Consider the following 16,197-nt stretch of genomic DNA (forward strand, 5'->3'; position numbering starts at 1 on the left):
GAAAGAAAAAAACAAAATAAGAATAAGAAATTCAAATAATTATAATAAAAGAAGTCAAAAAATAATTTATGTATGAAAAAAATTAAAATATATCTTGAACTTTGATAGATGAATCATATATACCCCTAAATAATTTTTTTAAAAAAAATTAGAAGTAATAAATATAAATTTAAAACTAATTTTTTAACTTCCGTTAAATGAAGGGTATATGTGAGCCATTTTGTAACGGCAGGGGTATATGTGAGCCGTTTGTATAACGGTAAGGGCATATATGAGCCACTTTTATAACGAGGGGTATATCAGCTCCAAATGACAAAGTTGAGGGGTATATCAGACCCTTTTCCCTAAAAAATATACCAATATTACAAAGGGATAGACTATTAATGCTTCATGTGAAAACGTATAAATATTTTAAATCTTAACTCAAAGATGAAGGACTATTTTGGGTCTCATCGTCTTGATTATGATTAGGGAAAAGGGTCTGATATACCCCTCAACTTTGTCATTTGGAGCTGATATACCCCTCGTTATAAAAGTGGCTCATATATGCCCTTACCGTTATACAAACGGCTCACATATCCCCCTGCCGTTACGAAATGGCTCACATATACCCTTCATTTAACGGAAGTTAAAAAATTAGTTTTAAATTTATATTTATTACTTCTAATTTTTTTTAAAAAATTATTTAGGGGTATATATGATTCTTCTATCAAAGTTCAAGGTATATTTTAGTTTTTTTCATACATAAATTATTTTTTACTTCTTTTATTATAATTATTTGAGTTTCTTATTCTTATTTTGTTTTTGTCTTTCATTCCTTAGTTTAAAGAAAAAAATTTAAATTATTTTTTTGTGTGTATTGTAATTTAATTTCGTATTCGAAGAAAAATTAGGTCATCTACAATAAGTTTTACAAGAATATTAGTGAAATATAAATAAATTTAATTATCAAAATAATAAGTATAAATTAGTCATTGAAACAAAAAAAAGTCAAATAAAAATATGTTTGACGAGGATTAAATTTACTCATATGGGATTATATTTTTTAGAAAAAAATAATAAAAATTTAGATTAAAATTATTTTTTTTTCATTTCCGTTAGAGGAAAAGGGTATATGTGAGCCATTTGTTTACAAGTAAGGGTATATATGAGCCACTTTCATAACAAGGGGTATATCAACTCTAAATGACAAAATTGAGGGGTATATCAGACCCTTTTCTCTTATGATTAATGCCATTGTAGTACTACTAGTACTAGTATCTTATTAGCTTTGATATTAATTTGAATTAGTGTAAAAAAAGTTCAAATTAGAAGAAAAATTATTTTTTGTATTAAAAAATAAATTTTTGTTTGATTAGTAATCTTTGGCTTTAATAATGATTTGTTTTGATTGGAGAAATTGAAATGTTTCGAGGTGAGTAACGCAGAATAGACAATATTCGAAGGATGTAGTTTGCAAATATTTTAATTTTCCCAAATTCTAAGCCCTTACAGATTTTGGTTCGCTCGCCGTCGTACAAAATCAGCCTTTCCACCTCCGTCGTCCGCCGTTCTCCGCCACCACCCTCGCCGCCCGTTCGCCGGCGCGTGACTTTTATTTTAGCCTGCTTCGGAAATTGATAACTTCTGTTCAACAGCTGAGCTAAAATTTTGATTTTGATTGAAATGTTTAGTCCTGGATAAGAAAATTTTAATTTTGCCCGGTAGAGGTATAATCTTTTCTTCTTTCTTTTTTCCTGCTAATTGTATGTAGTACTTTATTTCCTTGAAATTTTTAGCTAAAGTTTGATTATATGTTTTTGTTGCGTTTAAAACACTTAGTTATCAATTGCTGAAATTTCGAACTGTTCATAAAAATGGAGGTTGTCTGAAGTTAGGGTGACTTTACCTTTCCAGTTGACGATGATTCATTTTTGTGTTTATTCGATTGATCTGTGTAGAATATCACCTGATCTCATACTACTTCTGTTATTATTAAAGGGCATAATTATATAAGATAGGTTTTTAATACTTCATCAATTACCAAACTCGATCATTATTGAGTTATGGAAACCAAACTTGGGTTATGTCTCCTTATGATCTTTGCAAATTTTTTTTGTTGATGTATGATACTTACTAAAAAGGGATTCTTCTAAGTGAAGTGTTGTTGAGTGTATCTTTTATTTTGGAGGGTGGAAACGGAGGAGGCGAGTGTTGATTGGGTGATGGCGGAAGGGAGGGGGCATGTTGACTATCGATGTGATTAAGGGAACCCATCAATCAGCTGTTAATTTACATAAAATGTGAAGTGTATGGTCTTTCTTTGTCATATGAAAAACGAGAGATAGAAAAAGAGATGAGGTGTTAGTGAGGGATCATGCTGAGGCAGATCCCAGAACACTGACTGATCTCTTTGGAAGATTTTTCAGGCTTCTATGGCAGAAGGTTCTATGTCATGTTTGTTTCGGTGTTAACTGCTGCTATTTTAGTGTTACTTTTGGAAGATCTGGATGAACAAATTGGTTTGTGTACCTCAAATTTCATCTTCTTTACTTTTAGTACCTAAAGCACCTCTACTACTTTTTTTTCATGCTACTCAGACTTGTTTAGACCATTCTCGTCTCCACTTGCATATTTTTATTTTCACTACTATTTCATGAATCTAGCAGATTGGCCGCACTTGTTTTCTGCACCTCATACCCATGCACAAAATAGTTGAATCATATGTAATATTTTGTAGTGTAGTGTTATTTTTGTGACATGGAGATATGTTTCTCAGGTTAAGATGGTAGCGGATCTCTTTTAAGTTTCAAAATGACAAGTCTAATGTCAAAATCAATGAGAATCTCGCGGCTTTTCTATCTTACACTACGGCATAGTTGATGAAGAATCTGAGACTGGTATGTTTTGTGTTAAGATGATTGTGTTTGTGGATTGTTAGAATTTTCTTGGGCTCTCAAATCTCTCTGTGGGCTGCTTTCAGTCATTTTATGAACTTCCATAGTTGGTGAAGGAGAGGATAAGATACATAAACTTTCAAAAGAAAAAGCTAAAAGCACTACATAAAGTATCACATATCCTGTTAGAAAAAGAATATGCTTCTGAATTTCATGCCAATATTTGGGGTTTTCAGGGGTAATAAGACGTTTGGTATCAAAATTATTATACACAGGATTGATTCCAAGGTTCCATGTATTTAAGCCGTGAAATGGCTTTAGACTCTTGAAATGGGTCAAGCCTCGTCTCTAATATATTTTGAAACTTGGAATAGTTGAAGGAGTTAAGTATATCCATGTCTTTATGTGTTTTTTGGTGTATCTGTACATGCCATCTCATGTTGGCCTAAAACATGCATAAATAAGTAAACATGCATTTTCTTTTCTTTTTTACCAGCCTTTCTATATGTGAACTTCCTGCTTGTATCCACATTTTCTAAAGACCGTAATTTAGTCTTTGACTGCATAGCATTTATCTTATGCTGGGAAACATTAATTGCTAGACTCAGGCCCTCAAGTTGTAATCTGACATCTTCTCAAGCATATTTCTGATGAGTGCATGGGTGAATTCAGATTTTATTGGTCACTCTGTTTTTTTGCCTAAAACATTGCTAATCCTCATCTTTTTCCTCATGCTTATTCGGAACTAAACTTATATTAATATTCTGGCGTATGCCGGCAGGATGGATGGGATCTCTTACAAAATAGAGTATACCTACCACCTAAGCGTTTGGTTCAAGTAATAAGATCATGGCCCAGGGGAAACGGAAAATGTGTTTGATTATACTATATTTCGAATAGTCTAACAATATAATAATGTCTTTGCGCGTAAATATAAATTTTTCCTTGAGTCTCCTTGGAGATGGAAAGACTGTTTTTTTTCAATTCTCAGTGCACGTAAATGCAGTATTGCGGCATATTGTTGTTGTTGTACATGTGCTTGGATAAGTTGAAGCAATTTGTTTGCTAAAGAAGGATGCAAAAAATATTGCTGGCTGCTGCGTATCATATGCAGAGGAAATTGTTACAACAACAACATACCCCGTGAAATCCCACTAGTGAGGTCTAGGGAGGGTGGTGTGTACACATACCTTACCTCTACCTTGTGAAGGTAGAGAGGTTGTTTCTCATAGACCCTCAGCTCAAGTAAAACATTTCAAAAAAAGGTTTGAAAAGGAAATACAATAGTGAAGTAGTGAAGAAGCCATGTGAATATAATGGAGAAAAGAACAGTAGCAACATCAAATAATTAGATAATCGAAGTAAATGAAACAACGGGTAATAAGCAAAATAAATAAGAAAATGAACAATATGATAAGAGAAGATTAATAATTAAAAAATGAAGAATAAGATAAGAGAATATTAATATTAATAATAATAACACTAATAAGAAAACCTAGACACGCTTGATACCTACTAACCATCTACCTTAATTCTCGACATTAATTTCCTCCTCTCTAGGGTCATGTCGTCGGTAAGTTGTAGGTGTGTCATATGTTACCTCTCCTCAGTACTTCGTTGGCCTACTTCTACCTCTCCTCAGACCCATCATAGCCAATCTCTCACACCTCCTCATTGGGGCATATGTCCGTCTCCTTCTCATATGCTTGAACCATCTCAACCACAACTTGTCCACTGCGGAGGCCACTCTCACCTTGTCCCAATTATCTTTATTCCTAATCCTATATCTCTTACTATGCTCATACATCCATCTCAACATCCTCATGTCAGCTTCTTTCAGCCTTCTAGACTTGGAAGTTCTTGACCGGGCAATACTCCGCACAATACTACATAGTTGGTCTAATAATCAATTTATAAAACTTACCTTCAAGTTCTGGTGGCATATTTTTATCACACAAGACACTGGATGCGAGCCTCCATTTCATCCACCCTGCTTCAATATGATATGTAACAGCATCGTCAATCTCCCATTTCCTCTGATTATTGACCAATACTTGAAACTTCCTCAATTGGAGATGACTTGTATATCTATCCTCACTTCCGCATTTGCCTTGTTAGTTATGCCACTGAACTTGAACTCCAAGTAGTTTGTCTTAGTCCTGCTCAAGCTCAAGCTGAACCCTTTAACCTCTAGGGTCCGTCACTAGACCTCCATCATATCATTTATTTGGCCCGTGTCACGTCAATCAGTATTATGCCATCGCAAATAGAAAAAACCATGGCACCTCGCATTGGATATGCAACGTTAGTTCATCCATCACCAAGGCAAATAGAAATGAACTAAGATTTGATCACTGGTACAACCCCATCAAGATTGGAAAGTGTTCCAAGTCTCCTTCCACTATTCTCACCCCAGTCTCGGCTCCATCATACATGTCCTTAATCACCCTACTGTATGCGCATGTACACCTCAACTTCCAAATTGTTGTTGTAAGAGAAGTCCTTCCCATCATTCTTGCAATTTTACCTTTTTCTTAGTACATTTTAGTTGTACTTCTTGACAATGTTGTCTTGATTTCTATTAAACCTGTCAAACTCTAACCACATTTTCAAATCCCAATACCACGTCATTTTGAACTTAGTCTATTAGTGCTTGAAGGGTTGGAACCACCAAGTGATCTATCATGAACTCTAAAGCACACACTTCAGGTTCTTTTTAGAATTGTCTTTTTGATATTTTTACTATGTTTGAAACTTCCCCTCCTTCCAAAATGGACTATTTACAAGAAAGTTGCAACTGATTCAGAAAGAATCATTTTGTTTGTTTGCTTTTGGTTAAATCATCTCCATGCTGATTTCAATTCCATGTTGCAGATGGAGGCAGTTTGTCTTACAGTATCCCAGTGTTTGATGACTGTGAAGAATATGAGGATGGAGAAGACTGGTCTGTGGTGGAACATGATAATGAAATTCATGAAAATGATTCAAAGAAAGAGTCCCCACAACCCACAGTCGGTCTGGAATTTGGGTCTTTCGATGAAGCATATGATTTTTATAACATGTATGGAAAGGAACAAGGATTTGGTATCAGAGTGAGCAACTCCTGGTTTAGATCCAAAAGGAAAGAAAGGTATAGAGCAAAACTTAGCTGCAGTAACGCAGGTTTCAAGAAGAAAAGTGGAGCAAATCACCCTAGGCCAGAAACAAGAACTGGTTGTCCTGCAATGCTAGTAATTAAGCTTGTGGACTCAAAAAGATGGAGAATTGTTGAAGTTTGTGCTTCAGCATAATCATACAGTAAGCCCAGAGATCAGACGGTTCTATAAGTCTCACAAATAGATGATTCTTGCTTCTAAAAAACAGCAGGAATTGACACCTGTTACAGAAGGACATACAATTAAGTTACCACACATCTATTGATGCTGCTTATAATGGATCCCAAGAAGTCGAGGAAACAGATAGTGTGCTTCCTGTTGATACCTCAAAGCATTTAGAGCTTAAAGAGGGGGATGCACATGCCCTGTATAATTATTTTTGTCGTATGAAGTTGACAAATCCAAACTTCTTTTATCTGATGGATCTTGATGATGAAGGATGCCTGAGAAATGTGTTCTGGGCTGATGCTAGGTCAAGGGCTGCTTTCAACTCCTTTTCTGATGCAGTTGCAATTGATACAACAAGCTTGAGAAACAAATATGGAATTCCTCTAATTTCTTTTGTCGGATTAAACAATCATGGGCAACCTGTTTTGCTGGGATGTGGTTTTCTTGGACATGATTCAGCAGAGTACTTTATTTGGATGTTGAAATCATGGCAAACATGTATGCTGGGGAGACATCCACAAGTTATTCTAACGGATCAGTCAAAATCATTGCAAATTGCAGTTTCTAAGGTTTTCCCTCGAGCTTGTCATTGTTATTGTTTGTCATACATCATACAGCGAGTTCCTGAGAAGTTGGGAGGATTGAAGGGGTATGAGTCTATCAAGATGCAACTGTATAAAGCAGTTTATAATTCTTTGAAGATCACCGAATTTGAAAGTTCTTGGTCTCAGATGATAAGTCAGCCTGGACTCAAGGACAATAAATGGCTTCAATCATTGTATGAAGATCGTGAAAAATGGGTACCAGTCTACTTAAAAAGATATTTCCTTCATAGGAATCATGCCAATAAAGGAAAACGAGAGTTTGGATTCATTTTTTGATGGTTATGTACATAAACACACTTCATTCAAAGAATTTGTTGATAAGTATGATCTAGCCCTGCAAAGGAAATACCTGAAAGAAGCAATGGCTGATATGGAGTCAAGAAGTTCAAGCTTTGAACTGAAAACAAAATGCAGATTTGAGCAGCAACTATCGCGGATATTCACAAAGGAAATATTCAAGAAGTTCCAAAAAGAAGTTGAGGAAATGCATTCTTGCTTTAACACAAGACAAGTAAACATTGCTGGGCCAATAATGACATTTATTGTCAAGGAAAGAGTAGAATCTGAAGGAGATCAGGCAGTTTGAGGTTCTCTATGAGACTACACAAGTAGAAGTACGTTGTATTTGCAGTTTGTTTAACTTTAAAGGATACTTATGCAGACATGCATTGAATGTACTGAATTACAATGGTGTAGAAGATATTCCATCACAATACATCCTACCGCGTTGGGATAAAGATTACAAACGTAAGACTCCAGTAGATAGTGTTCTTAGTCATGTTGATGTGAATAATCCTGTGGAATCATACAATCATCTACATAAACATGTCATGCAAGTTGTTGAAGAAGGGGCTCAATCTGAGGAGCATTACATGGCGGTCCTTCAAGAATTACAAGCTTTATTGAACAGGTTTTCCCTTATAGATGGCAATTTGGTTTCACTGTAGTATTTGACATGGAGCAATTCAATGCAGAATTATAGTGCATCTTTGTACAGAATATATATCACATATCTTGATATAAGGATGGAATTGTGGTAGTTTGAAATTGCATTAGCATTTCCTCTATAACAGATAGTTGAAAAACAGAAATAAGCAACAAAACCAAATTTCAACATAAATAAGCAACAAAATTTCAACATAAGAGTGCAAATAAAAAGATAGTCAAGATATATTTCTAAATCAAACCAAGAAATCAATCATGAGTTATTTGACCCCCTTCATTTTCCTCACATGGGTCAAAATTATATATAAATACAATCTACATTATCAAACCAAGAGTGTTGGCTTGCTTATAAGCTTAAGGACATCACACGATTAATAAATATCAAGGATGAAATCCATGCCAAAACACACATCCAAGCTTTACCCCAAGATTGATTAAGATGAAAAAAATTGCAAAATGATGTTTTAAGGACAAAAGATGTGATGCTGATCCAGTCATCCTCACTTCAAACAAGTTGGAAGTGTAAGTCCATGACAAGCGAAAGCCAAAATAACATATATTATCACAAGGAGGAGGAATATCAGAGCCACCCTGCAAAAATCAAACATCATTATAAAGAACGATGACAAAATTAAATAATGAAATAGGAAAGTAAAAACTTGAAGCTGGCCACTCCTTAAATGTAAACAACCATCACGAACAAAATTAACAATATCCTGAGAGAATAAGTACAGTATAAAACTATGAAATCTTCTGTAAACGTAGGGACCTGTTGTTAGAATTGCTTCAAAAAATTCATACTGTTTAGGAGCAGGCAGATAAAAGATCGTGAAACACATATTATAAGGAAAGGAATAACCAAATCAAGAAATCCATGAGGAAGCTTTATACTGATCAATCATTTCATGGACTTCCCAAAGATGTAAAATTTGATTTTTCACATTTTAAAATTTCTCTAAACTGATCCTGGAAGATACACTGTCCGTTTTGTCAAACCATTTTAGGCAGGATAGAGCACAGCTAGTTTCAGTAATGCCATATAAAAGGAATCTTCACATGTAACAATCTAACTGTTCGAATCAGAATTCAATCTTACCCAATAAAAGAAATCAAATAATTATAATTCATCCAACTATTGAAAGAACAACCCCCTTCCCCACCAAGGAAAAATGAAACAAAGAAATAGCTTTTTGTCCAAGTAATGGAAGCAACATACGTGAGTTTGACATTTCTCCACCATACAGTGCTTCTGAATCGGCGAGCCTGCTTTCTGAAGCGGAAAGTATTCTCTTGCATATTAGCTGTTTTATCGACCAGCAATTCCAAGCGATCACCTCTCTCTAGAACTTTATCGATATTCTCAACCATGACAGTGCGCACCTGTTACATGGCACATACATCCAAAAGTTCCTTAGCTAATGTCAAAATATAATGGCTGGTAAATATGATTTGCTGCAATTTCTAGTTTATAAGATTTGACAACTGAAACTGTTAATATTGTTTTTATCACCGCTACTCATCAATACAATAAAAGCTTTATTACAGGAACATATAAATGACTATTGATGGTCTCTAGGGAATCATGTTGCATCAAACACCACGAATTATTAAGCCTAATCACTCAATACAATATGCTTGTTGATGAGATAATCATGACGCATTGAAATGTGCAAGCCTCATCAGATTGAGAAAATGTGGAATTTGCATGAGCCAACATCTAGAACATAAGCTCCCTAAGGCATAAACAACATTGGTGACTGACCTGACTCATTTCACCCTTTAGCCTGTTTATTCTGTCTGCATTTGGATCACTAGAGTAGTATTCCATTTGCTGGCTAAGGACCCTCGAAAATTCATCATTCATACCATAAGCTTGCGCAGACAGAACTGCTCGGCCATACGTTCTCACGAATCTTTGGTGAATTTCTTCAAGAAATGCGAAAGGGATTCTCCCTGCAAAGGAGAATTCAGTATAGTAAAATATCCACAATATATGTCAATCTTCCAAGGCAACACATCAAAAATGAAAATGAAATCTGTTGGTGTTACTAAAGAGTTAAACCACTATCTAAATTCGAACTAGATTAAAAGGAGAAGTCCGCATACAACTACAAATCTTCTTCATTTTTGGGGAACAACTAACCAAAGTATATTTATACAGTGTACTTAGGAGATACAAAACCAAGGAAAAGATGCCAAGGTAAAACATACTAAAGAAGGATACAGAATAGATGTCCCTAAGACAGAATAAAAATATAAATATAAATCAAGAAGAACAGAATAAACAATGCTGCAGGATATTATTCAGTGATATTGTGAAATGAACCTGTAACTAAAGACCATAAGTCTGCTTAAAAGACAACACTTCACAATATTCTGTTCCTCTGATTTATAAAATGACTTATAGCCCAAGGATTAATCACTGAGAGGGGTCCTTGTGGGTTTAATATATCCATTCACCAATTCACTGAAGTATGGTCATCTTCACACCAACCTACCCTAACCCCACTTGTGAGATTACCCTGGTTATGTTGTTTTGTTTAGATATAACTAGATTCAAGCCGAGTATCAATCAGAAACAGTCTCTCTACCATCAGGATAAGGTTGCATACACACCATTCTCCCCGGACCCATGTTGTTGCTGTTGTTTCGATATATCTATATTTGAGTCGAGACTATCGAAAACAACCTTTCTACCTTAATAAGGTTGCATACACATCAGTCACCACCCTCCCAGCCCCATTTGTCAGATTACACCGGCTATGTTGTTATTGTTGTTTCGATATATCTAGATTAAAGACACATAACAAGAAAGCTAAATGTGAAATTAGGTCTTAGGCCTAACTCACACCCCAAAAGCTAGCTCCAAGCCTTATAAGGAGTCCACCCATCTTATTAACCACCGATGTGGGACTTTTGTCATTCTTTAACACCCCACCTCACGCCCAGTGCTTAGCATTTGGTGCGTGGGCAATTTTGATTTTGGGGACCCCAATATCGGGTGAGACGGGCCCTGCTCTGATACCATGTGAAATTAGGTCTTAGGCCTAACTCACGCCCCAAAAGCTAGCTCCAAGCCTTATAAGGAGGCCACCCATCTTATTAACCACCGATGTGGGACTTTTGTCATTCTTTAACCCCCCCCCCCCCGCCCAGTGCTTAGCATTTGGTGCGTGGGCAATTTTGATTTTGGGGACCCCAATATCGGGTGAGACGGGCCCTGCTCTGATACCATGTGAAATTAGGTCTTAGGCCTAACTCACGCCCCAAAAGCTAGCTCCAAGCCTTATAAGGAGGCCACCCATCTTATTAACCACCGATGTGGGACTTTTGTCATTCTTTAACCCCCCCCCCCCCGCCCAGTGCTTAGCATTTGGTGCGTGGGCAATTTTGATTTTGGGGACCCCAATATCGGGTGAGACGGGCCCTGCTCTGATACCATGTGAAATTAGGTCTTAGGCCTAACTCACGCCCCAAAAGCTAGCTCCAAGCCTTATAAGGAGGCCACCCATCTTATTAACCACCGATGTGGGACTTTTGTCATTCTTTAACCCCCCCCCCCCCGCCCAGTGCTTAGCATTTGGTGCGTGGGCAATTTTGATTTTGGGGACCCCAATATCGGGTGAGACGGGCCCTGCTCTGATACCATGTGAAATTAGGTCTTAGGCCTAACTCACGCCCCAAAAGCTAGCTCCAAGCCTTATAAGGAGGCCACCCATCTTATTAACCACCGATGTGGGACTTTTGTCATTCTTTAACCCCCCCCCCCCCGCCCAGTGCTTAGCATTTGGTGCGTGGGCAATTTTGATTTTGGGGACCCCAATATCGGGTGAGACGGGCCCTGCTCTGATACCATGTGAAATTAGGTCTTAGGCCTAACTCACGCCCCAAAAGCTAGCTCCAAGCCTTATAAGGAGGCCACCCATCTTATTAACCACCGATGTGGGACTTTTGTCATTCTTTAACCCCCCCCCCCCCGCCCAGTGCTTAGCATTTGGTGCGTGGGCAATTTTGATTTTGGGGACCCCAATATCGGGTGAGACGGGCCCTGCTCTGATACCATGTGAAATTAGGTCTTAGGCCTAACTCACGCCCCAAAAGCTAGCTCCAAGCCTTATAAGGAGGCCACCCATCTTATTAACCACCGATGTGGGACTTTTGTCATTCTTTAACCCCCCCCCCCCCGCCCAGTGCTTAGCATTTGGTGCGTGGGCAATTTTGATTTTGGGGACCCCAATATCGGGTGAGACGGGCCCTGCTCTGATACCATGTGAAATTAGGTCTTAGGCCTAACTCACGCCCCAAAAGCTAGCTCCAAGCCTTATAAGGAGGCCACCCATCTTATTAACCACCGATGTGGGACTTTTGTCATTCTTTAACCCCCCCCCCCCCGCCCAGTGCTTAGCATTTGGTGCGTGGGCAATTTTGATTTTGGGGACCCCAATATCGGGTGAGACGGGCCCTGCTCTGATACCATGTGAAATTAGGTCTTAGGCCTAACTCACGCCCCAAAAGCTAGCTCCAAGCCTTATAAGGAGGCCACCCATCTTATTAACCACCGATGTGGGACTTTTGTCATTCTTTAACCCCCCCCCCCCCGCCCAGTGCTTAGCATTTGGTGCGTGGGCAATTTTGATTTTGGGGACCCCAATATCGGGTGAGACGGGCCCTGCTCTGATACCATGTGAAATTAGGTCTTAGGCCTAACTCACGCCCCAAAAGCTAGCTCCAAGCCTTATAAGGAGGCCACCCATCTTATTAACCACCGATGTGGGACTTTTGTCATTCTTTAACACCCCACCTCACGCCCAGTGCTTAGCATTTGGTGCGTGGGCAATTTTGATGCATTTGGTGCGTGGGCAATTTTGATTTTGGGGACCCCAATATCGGGTGAGACGGGCCCTGCTCTGATACCATGTGAAATTAGGTCTTAGGCCTAACTCACACCCCAAAAGCTAGCTCAAAGGGAGGAGGATTGCCCAAGCCTTATAAGGAATTCACCCATCTTATTAACCACCGATGTGGGACTTTTGTCATTCTTTAACACTGAATCGACATAAACATGAATTTAAACACATTCTATCAACAAAACTGCATTATACAAAAGGGTAAAATTGCTTACTTCCAGCACTATCATCCGCCATACAGAGAACAGTAAGTCCATCAGTGCGTTTAACATGGAAAATATACCGATCCTGTGAGTACGACGCATTGGAATCATTATTCCCCGGAATTTTCTCCAAAATCTGCCTCGCGATCGTACTCGCGTTCGTTGACGTCCCGCTCTGCTCCGCCAATACCACCGATCCCCTCGCTACCAGCGCATACAGTATCGTCATCTCTCTTCCTCTGCACCTTTCTTCCTCTGCATATACATATAAAATTAAAAATATGTATGATTATGCATATTATAATTTCAAATTCTAGATCCGCCTCTACGGTTGTATAAACATTTTTGTATCAAAATTTATAAAAAATATGTATATATGCCTTCTAATTTCAAATTCTAGATCCGCCTCAATAATATAAATTTAGAGCTAAGTTTGAAGAAAATCGGATCGTTACACTAGAGCGTTTACCTTTTTTTTTCTTTTTTTGAGGAAGAAGACGATGAAGAGATAGGCGTAGATTGATTGACCCACGCTTTACCCTTTCCGAGCTGTCAACTAACTTTAATGCCACCAATCATGGTTTGTTATTTGAATTTAAATTTGGCAAGCATGTGTTTGGATGATATTTGATATGATTTTTCTTTCGTTCCGCATTGATTTGACATATCTTAAAATGAAAATTTTGCTATATTATTATTCGAATATGATAAATTCTATATTTTAAAAAATAATTATAGTTGATAGAAATTAATTCGAAACGGAAAAATCACCCCACATGTAATTTGTTGGGTTTGTGTTTGTAAGCTTGTAATGTAAAATTTTAGTGAAATAGACAAGAGTTTCGTCCGTGGAATCATGAAATATTATTATTTTATATAAATATTATTTAATCAATAAATTGATATTTATCTATTTAAAGAATATTTTGAGATTCAATGAATGTTAATTCTGATTACATCAAATTCATTGTAACTTACTAATCTATGTATCACATTTATTGAGTTCGGATTGAAAAAAAGTTTATACATAATGTACAATGAATATGTCAAAATTATTGTATCTTGCTAACTTATGTATCATGTAAAAGTACAATGTGTGTGTATGATCTATTATAATATATTATTTTGTTAAATGATTTGTTGTAATATAAATTCAATAATTCAATGATTCATAGTAAAAGTAATGTACATAATGTACATTAATTCTTAATCAAATATTATTCATTATATTTTTACTACAAAGATTTTAATGTATGATGGTGAGGCAATACATTATATAAGTAATATAATTTTTTTTTGAAAATCATATCAAAAAATGACTTCTCATTTAAAAGATGTCACAAAATCAACAGATCAAAAACATAAAGCATTATATGCGTACAAAGAGATCATTCCACATGCTCTCAAAAGAATTTGCAGCCATGGATTACTGAAAATTTTTCATTTAAAAAAAGCTAGTCAGGGTACAATACCAAACACACTCAAATAATCAACTGAATCTTATGGTGCACTTCAAAAAGACATCGTCAGATTTTTTGACTGCGATAAGAAAAGTTAGAAATGAGCTTCAACTAGATTTAAATTTTAAGAAAAAACAATACACAATAGAATCATATTTTATTAAATTGCCTTAGATATATTTGTACTTTTAAGGAATTACTAATTTATAATATTAATGAGACCATATATTTATATAGATTTTCTAAAAATATATTATCTTATCGGAATAGTTGATTTTTTCATTGGTTCAAGTCGTGATTGGAGAAAATATTATTTGTCACGACCTGAACCTACATCCTGGACGTAGCCGACACTCGAGAATCATTGTTGGTGCCGAGCCTACATCCTGACTGACTACAAGTGGAAGACTAACTCAAGCATACATAAGCATCAAATTGACAGAAACTTATAAAACAGTTTACTGAATCTTAAAATTTAAACTGAATATACTGAATATGAAACATAAGTTTTAAATAAAACATTTGAAACTGAAAGACTTTACAAAACTGTTTATCTATGAAGGCGCTATTATACAAAGATCAGTCTCATAAGACTAGAGTCCTCCAAAAGCAAAGACATCATTCGAAAGTTGACGAAAGATGAAGTGATCTCAACAGACTCTTGTTGAGGATCCTAATAACTTGTATCTGCATCATTAAAAGATGAAGGTCGAATGACATCAGTATATTGAATGTACGAATATGTAATATAGTTGAATAACAAATAACGGAAATAGAGGATCAAAATAGAGATAACAATCTACTCTTGCTGAATGTAAAGAAATAAAGGAGTTAAAATCATTTAAAGTTTTACAAAATACTTTCTCATCTCCGAACTCAACTTAATACGTTATATATAAAAATACACTTTAACTTTATTTGGGAGATTCCCTAAACGACAATCATCACTATGAGCTACATGATGATACAACATCTCGGTCACGCTGTCAGAACTGTCCTATACCTTGTCCGGATATAGGATACCTCAACTAAATAGATTTATAAGTTATGCTTAAAAAACAATAAGCACTCCTCTAAAAAATATGACCCTTTATCCATGTTGGCATACATGGTTTATGAGGATTTTGAGTTATCTGAACTACTTGTTTTCATATCGGTGCTCAATAATACTTCCAATAATATATAATCACACTCATATGTTTAAAAACATAACTCTTCCTCTAGTTTTAGATAATTGCTCAAACTACCCTCATAAAAAAAGTAACTACTCTTGAAATATCTTTTGAACCATTTAGAAATCCTAGTTTATCTTTTATCAATGTAAAAATTGATACATCTGGGAGTACATATCCCCCTTATACTCTTATTCAATTCATAATTGAAAACTCTTTCTAAAAAATATATCAAAATCATATTTTAATATGATCATTGATGACTCGGGAAGTCATACTACATAAACATTGATGATATATCAAGACACCATACTGCTCATACATTGATGGCATACTCGATTGTCATACTAATCATGATTTAGAAACTATTTTCCCAAAATTCATCTTTACTTTCTCAAAACTCAGTTTAAGAACTCAACTGTTGACTTTAGAAGTTTCTCAAAATTTGTAACTCAAATCATAAGGTTCTTGCTGAAATATAGACGTGAACAAATTAAATCAAGGATCTCAATAAAAATATAGAAACTCAATAATTAGGAATAGAATTTTTTTAAAAGAAACATGAACTCAAGAACTCAAAATCAACTTATCTCAAGAATACTCAAATCTAGGGAAAGAATCCTAGATTTTTCTTTTACTGATTTGAAAGTAGATGTAGGACGTGAGGACGAGCTAATCTAACACTATCATAGACTTGCATACGTGA

At 36.1% G+C, this 16,197-nt stretch overlaps 2 protein-coding genes across 5 annotated transcripts; one reads left to right on the forward strand and one right to left on the reverse strand.

Moving 5' to 3' along the window:
• Nucleotides 1-1,419: 1,419 nt before the first annotated feature.
• Nucleotides 1,420-7,859, forward strand: LOC107022429 (protein FAR1-RELATED SEQUENCE 6-like). 3 transcript variants are annotated; one of them, XM_027917733.1, is made up of 4 exons: nucleotides 1,420-1,709; nucleotides 2,409-2,501; nucleotides 2,759-2,879; nucleotides 5,751-7,859. In XM_027917733.1, the coding sequence occupies exon 4, from the start codon at nucleotides 6,418-6,420 to the stop codon at nucleotides 7,078-7,080; it is 663 nt and encodes a 220-aa protein (XP_027773534.1). In that variant the 5' UTR covers nucleotides 1,420-1,709; nucleotides 2,409-2,501; nucleotides 2,759-2,879; nucleotides 5,751-6,417; the 3' UTR covers nucleotides 7,081-7,859. The 3 variants fall into 3 exon arrangements, with proteins under 3 accessions (XP_027773534.1, XP_027773532.1, XP_027773533.1); XM_027917731.1 differs by lacking the exon at nucleotides 2,409-2,501; XM_027917732.1 differs by lacking the exon at nucleotides 1,420-1,709 and having other exon boundaries at nucleotides 1,725-2,501.
• An 85-nt stretch (nucleotides 7,860-7,944) lies between these two features.
• LOC107023414 (vesicle-associated membrane protein 711) lies at nucleotides 7,945-13,486 on the reverse strand. 2 transcript variants are annotated; one of them, XM_015224104.2, is made up of 5 exons: nucleotides 13,329-13,486; nucleotides 12,872-13,114; nucleotides 9,512-9,702; nucleotides 8,966-9,129; nucleotides 7,945-8,340 (listed from the first exon to the last, which is right to left on the reverse strand). In XM_015224104.2, the coding sequence occupies exons 2-5, from the start codon at nucleotides 13,086-13,088 to the stop codon at nucleotides 8,250-8,252; spliced, it is 663 nt and encodes a 220-aa protein (XP_015079590.1). In that variant the 5' UTR covers nucleotides 13,089-13,114; nucleotides 13,329-13,486; the 3' UTR covers nucleotides 7,945-8,249. The 2 variants fall into 2 exon arrangements, with proteins under 2 accessions (XP_015079590.1, XP_027773531.1); XM_027917730.1 differs by having other exon boundaries at nucleotides 7,951-8,340; nucleotides 13,240-13,360.
• Nucleotides 13,487-16,197: the final 2,711 nt, after the last annotated feature.

This window comes from Solanum pennellii, chromosome 6, assembly GCF_001406875.1.
Source record: "Solanum pennellii chromosome 6, SPENNV200".
Lineage (NCBI taxonomy): Eukaryota > Viridiplantae > Streptophyta > Magnoliopsida > Solanales > Solanaceae > Solanum > Solanum pennellii.